We start from the raw sequence: 6,000 nt of genomic DNA on the forward strand, positions 1-6,000 counted from the left end.
GCAGGTACATTTTTTTTTACATTTCGTGTTTAACTGTTCTAACAAAATGAAAATGTGTAATTCAAATAATAATGGCAGTGGTAGCTCCGACGACTAACCATTTATGTTGATGTATAGTTATGACAAGACAAATGTAAAATTGATTGCAGTAGATTAGCCCTATGTTTGCACTAAAAGAACCCACCCCTCCATTGTTCCATAACGATCGTCATTTGACACCACCGTTCCTGCCTGGACCCACCTCCTCCTTTAGAGAATAAATAGATGGGATCTTGTACCAAGCTCTCACACTACAGAGCTGGCTTAGCTAGTCTAAAGCCCACTCGGATGAGACGTGAAACAAGACAACCCGAACAGTCCAGTTGTGATGGATGACAATATTCACGGACCACTTACATGTTCCGTGTATCGTCATTAACAGTCTGATAGACTCCTGGCTGCACTCTTCCCACGGCATAGCTTTTCATCGAAACTTTAAGAATAATTGTCACATTTTAATCTTGCAAACATCCCTAGTAATTATACAAGAACGTGGCAAAACGTCCGAAGGCAACACACGCTCTGGTCTGCTGCATTTGTGGAGCCACTTCAGCAGCACTTTGGCACACTTGAGTCTGCAGCGAGGTAGCCACGCAACTACTAAGTCAATAAAAGCAGCTGGTCGACAGTATTTTACTTATCCTACCAAAAAAGAGAAAGAAAGTGGTTCATTCCATCAGTAGTTACTGTTACCTGCCGTTAGCACAACTATACAGAAACAGAACACAAAGTTATCAATTATTTAACACAGCTTTGAGAACAAAATGTGCACATATGGTCTTGTAGCAAAGTGTATTGTATTCGATGATTGGTGAAAGCATCTATCTTACTAAATAAATGAGGGATACTGACTGTATTAGCAAAATAAATAATAATAATAAATAGTCACGATGTGCTATATATATATATAACTAGAATGACAGTCACTATGGTACCCATTATGTCATTGTATGCTCATATCACCTTGTACTTTGGTACGTGACAAAAAATAATTAAAAAAAATAATTAATTAATTACGCTCTATTAGGAAAGCAGGAAGTAAACAAATGTAACAGTTACTGATTGTAAAAGTACCAGATGGAGGGGTAGGATTTAATAAGCTTTGCTTCTTCCTCCTCCTTTTGGACATGTGGAACTGGGAACTGATTATGGGATGCACTCAATTGTAATCTGATGCATGTTCAATTGAAATAAAACCATTACCATTACCAAAATAATCCAGAGTTTGTACACTAGAATGTCAATATTTTTGTCCAATTGGTATCACAACAGAAATAAAAAGAAATATCTGCAGGTTTTCTACAGACATGAGACTGAGGAATCGAACCATTTCTGTGCAAAGCTATTTTTACTTTGTGCCTTGTAATGTGTTTTATTTTCCCCAGTTGCTTTCATGCCCAACAGCTCCAGACTTCCCCTGACATGTCGCAATGACTAAAAATATTTCTGCAAATGACCGGTATGAAACGGTAGCACTTAGGATTGTAGGAGTCAGTGCTAGCATTTTCTACTGTTACCTTTGTATGATACATTTCTATGAAAACCATCATTTTTAAAGAGATGGATGACAATCATTTGCAATCATTGAGTAACTGAAGCATGGAAGGCATGGACAAGTGAAGGCAGCAGGAATGGTAAACAAGCGGGAAGTGAAGGCAGCAGTAGACACAAACCAGCAGGATGTGAAGGTGGCTGCAAATGGAGGCATCTCCAGGGAAGAAGCTCCGCATCAAATTAGCCTATTTTCTGAATGGTACATGCCATATTTTGGTGGAACCTCTTAAATGAAAAGTGAAAATTTACACTTCAATCACATGCAGGCAGGGAGCTACTGGCACAGACTATGGCGACCTAAATAACACACTTTCTCTCAACAGCTCATCCGAGTGGAGATGGAGGAGGAAGTTACACCAACAATAGTTTGGTTCTTAGTCACATGATGACACCACAAAGCCACTTCTGCTTTCACATCACGTTTTTATAGCTGCTTGATAGCATGATACTTCTAAAAAAATGTGAGGTAGTAAACCATAAAACACTGCTGCCCTCTGCTGACTTGTGATGAATAAACTAAATACAACACTAAACCCTCATCACTACTCATTAGTTCCTAATTACTGTATTTTTGTGTACCTTATTATAAAGTCAGACCAATTACTGTAAGTATAAAGCCTGATAATGATTGATAACTCCAGAAATGTAAATATACAATACAAGATGAACATTTCACACTTGAGAAATATGTAGTCTACTGCCCTTTTACACAATTTCCATGGCATCGTCCTTCAGATATCAGGTTTTTTTCTACTTTTATTGTTATTTTTCCCAGATAAATTGCTCCCTTGAGTTAAAAATAATTCCTCTATTGAGACGCTTTGCCTGGGAAGTGTTCCTTGTTTTAAATATCTTATTAAAAACGCCGTAAAACAGCTGCGGCTACTCAAGTTGGGAACATACTTAACCATTTCCTTTGGCATGATGGGAACATGGGAAATTCTATATGGTCCATATTCTTTAAAAAAAAATGCAGTCATTAGAAATAGTGTCTATGTTTCTCGTAGTACAGACGACAACACACTATGAACAGTACATTATGTGTATGATTTATTTGCACTGTATAAAAGCACAATGCAATTACATATTATTTCAATCATTCCAATGGATGCAGCGTCTAAAATAAGTTCCTGCACCAGAGGTTTTCAAAATGTGGGGTGCACCTCCCCAAGGGAATGCCTGAGAACTCCAGGGGAGGTGCAGCAGCTTAAAAAAAATAACAAAAGCAAACAGTAATAGATCTAAGCTTTGTAAAATTGTCAAGTACGGACATCATTTCAAGTTTGGATTTTTGGTTGTAAACGAGTTGGAACACCAGAGATTAAAAACAAAAACTAAAATTATATATATATATATATATATATATATATATAAATATAAATCAAATAAACTGTGATGTTGAACGAAGGTACTACTAATTTGGTGCAGCGGGTATAGCGTCACGCATACAAGATTAGCACCACAACATTACTCCTCCCTGCTGTCATGAACATGTTTCCAAACGACGTTAGAGATGGTAATACGATAAGCAGCAATTAGGGCCCTATGATTTCCAACATAATTGCAGTATTGGACCAAATCGGCCAATGATGTAAGGATTTTTGCCCTTCATTAATGGGCATTTTATTTACCAGTAAAAGGTCATTCATAGGGCTCTATGCAATGTGGCATCACACCCACTGTCGGAAGTGCAAACAAAAGCATCACAATGGCTTTGCAATGTGGTTTTACACCTATTCAATTCTTTTTTTTTTCCACAAAAGGAAAGGTTTACTAAATAAGATAAAAATTATAAATTTAACAATAAACTATATCAAAAATAAAACACTTCAGTGATTTGATACCTGACGTTATTTAAACCTTGCTATGCGTGAAGAATGAATATTAGGTCACAATGGGTTTCATATTAAATAGCATGTGTTTGTCATGTAATGCTGATGTATTCCCACATACAACTTACATAATAATGACTTCAACCTGATTTAACACAGCGGGCAAGCGGATATGAGTCTCTGTGGCAAAGTGCATTTTCAACAAAAAACAAAACAAACATTACAGCAAAGCAGTGAATTTTAAATATAATCACAGGGATTTAACAAAATGATCTACCACTGTGCTACTACATTTACTTTGTTCAGTAAATGGAAGATTATCCCAATATCCCAAATGGAATATTCCCAATAAAACAAACACAAGACAGTGAAATTGCCAGTGCAACGTTGATGTTCAAGTAGGATCCCTCCTTTATGAACCATGATTTAAATTTCCATTTCCTGGCTCACTTTTTCCTGCAAGAAACAAAAGCAGAACAACGTTTAGTCAGGAATAATTCAGAATGAAGCTTTAAAAGAAAACAAATTCTTGCCAAAATAAAATGCAACTGCGGTTTTATTACAACCAAACGACATTAATTCATTAATTTTCTATTTTCCTCACGAGGGTTGCGGGTGTGCTGGAGCCTATCCCAGCTACATGTCTTCATTAAACTGTATTCCAGATATATATCTTCCCTAACCACCCTGTTTCTGTCCCAAGCTTCTGAAAGGCCTATTTGATGGCATCGTGTGATTTCAACTCCTTTATTTACTGTAGACCAGAAATCACCACCAGTCTATCAAAGTGGTTTCCAAGGGTAGACCACTTGGACTCTCGCTAAGGATGCTACTACTAGAAAAAAAAAAAAACTTACCCTGTTGGCACGTTTTATTATCATACTCCAAACTTCTCTTTGTCTGCATATCATGGCCAATAACCATACACTAATACATTAAAAACGAATTTGAGTTCCATTTTATTGCAATGAGACTCTTTAACGACTAATTTACCGTTTTAAATACTTGCTTTTTTCTAAATTTGCAATCAATATCCGACTAAGCATAAAAAGATGAAAAGTAAATCCACTTACCCAGCCACCTTGCTTGGTCACCCATGATGCAACACGGCTGTTGAGGAATGCCGTCACAGCACTCTGGGCTTTGATTTTCAGCTCCGGGCACGATTTCTTCACAAACCGTCCGAAGGCAACACACACTTTGATCTGCTGCATTTCTGGAGCCACTTCAGCAGCACCGTGGCACACTTGAGTCTGCATCAAGGTATCCACGCAACGACTAAATGCTCCCTCAATGGCCTGGTGGAGGGGGGATTTATTTCATTTTAGGACAAATTGCTCATTTGCTTTCCAGTGAAAATGTTACTCCACTTCGCTTACATTGTAGGACTAGTATTATTACTCAACAGTACAACTATTAAGATGTGAGTGTGTGTGTGTACCTCTTGAGCTAATGCACCCTTCAGGTCAGCCAGGGCAGCTCTTAATTCTGCATCTTCAGTCAGAGAATCAGCCACTGCTTTCAGTTTATCAGCTATTAAAACTGGATCGAAGTTCTCATCTGTAAAAATCAAACATTGGAGTTGATCAACAACATAAAGAAAGTGTGGAGGGCAGATACAAAGGGTTAAGGTACACCATGTGTCGTATAAAATCATATGGTGGCCATAATATCACATTTTGTAAACAAAATGATGCCGTTTTGTGTTTGAATATGGCCTAAAATTGTTGAAGCACATTTTATGTATGCTTTTAACATTTCACAACTGACATGTTCTGTTAGTTGTTTACCAACAGCCACCTTCCGGTGGGAAAACGCCCTTACCTGAGCGCCCTTTGTTTTCACTTTCGAATCAGTGTAGTTGGTTAAACGCTATAATTGATTTATTATTTTTATTAATGTTTTTGGCGTATTACACTTCGACGTTTACTCTTGTTCATAACTGCACGATTTGTATTTACTCGTTATTGAATAATTTGACATTCTTCGGAAATCTGACGAATCACCGGGCAGTAAAGTGAGGCTAGCATCCACACAGCATGTATATAGACGCCAAACTGAAACGTATAATTTATTATAAATACATTTCGCGTATATGACATTAAAATCAAAATAGCTCAAAAAAAATTACCGTTGGTGTCTGGGCCATCACACTCCACTTCCGTACTAAACTGTCGGCAGTCAGTTTGGTCTTCGCCCTCGTCCGCAAACAGATATTTAATAATTTCACTCGTTTGCCTCTCGATTTTAGCTTGCCCCGGCGCCATTGTTGTTTAATGTTTCAGAGTCGGCGCGAAAAGTAGCGGACGAACTTCTTCTTCGTTGGTTCTGCACCGCTTCGTCTCTTCTTCGCTTGTATGGCGGTTGGCATCCCATCACTTTGGTGCAATACCGCCCCCTCAGTACTGTTTTGGTGGCATTACAAACAAATACTTCCTCCTCCAGAATAAATATAACACCTTGATTCTACACACTAAGTACATATTTTCCTCATATTAAACAACTTATTTTGATGTGTCATTGCAGTAAATGTTCAGTAATCGTTTTAGCTAGCTAAGACACCGAAACATAACTT

General features: G+C 37.8%; 1 protein-coding gene across 2 annotated transcripts in view; it reads right to left on the bottom strand.

The window, feature by feature from the left end:
- The window catches only part of LOC144902022 (uncharacterized), a 57,613-nt gene extending 51,830 nt beyond the window's left edge, over positions 1 to 5,783 (bottom strand). Inside the window, exons 1-4 of one of the 2 annotated variants that reach the window (XM_078798387.1) lie at positions 5,557 to 5,783; positions 4,867 to 4,985; positions 4,499 to 4,723; positions 3,841 to 3,881 (exon numbers count right to left, since the gene is read on the bottom strand). In XM_078798387.1, coding sequence (XP_078654513.1) covers positions 3,852 to 3,881; positions 4,499 to 4,723; positions 4,867 to 4,985; positions 5,557 to 5,692 — 510 coding nt within the window. In that variant the 5' untranslated portion in view covers positions 5,693 to 5,783 and the 3' untranslated portion in view covers positions 3,841 to 3,851. Of the gene's footprint in view, positions 1 to 2,621; positions 3,882 to 4,498; positions 4,724 to 4,866; positions 4,986 to 5,556 lie in introns of those variants that run through there. The other variant, XM_078798386.1, reaches the window with a different exon arrangement.
- Between the last annotated feature and the right edge of the window lie 217 nt (positions 5,784 to 6,000).

This window comes from Doryrhamphus excisus, linkage group LG18 (assembly GCF_037039965.1).
Source record: "Doryrhamphus excisus strain RoL-2023G ecotype Guam linkage group LG18, RoL_Dexc_Guam_v1.1, whole genome shotgun sequence".
Lineage (NCBI taxonomy): Eukaryota > Metazoa > Chordata > Actinopteri > Syngnathiformes > Syngnathidae > Doryrhamphus > Doryrhamphus excisus.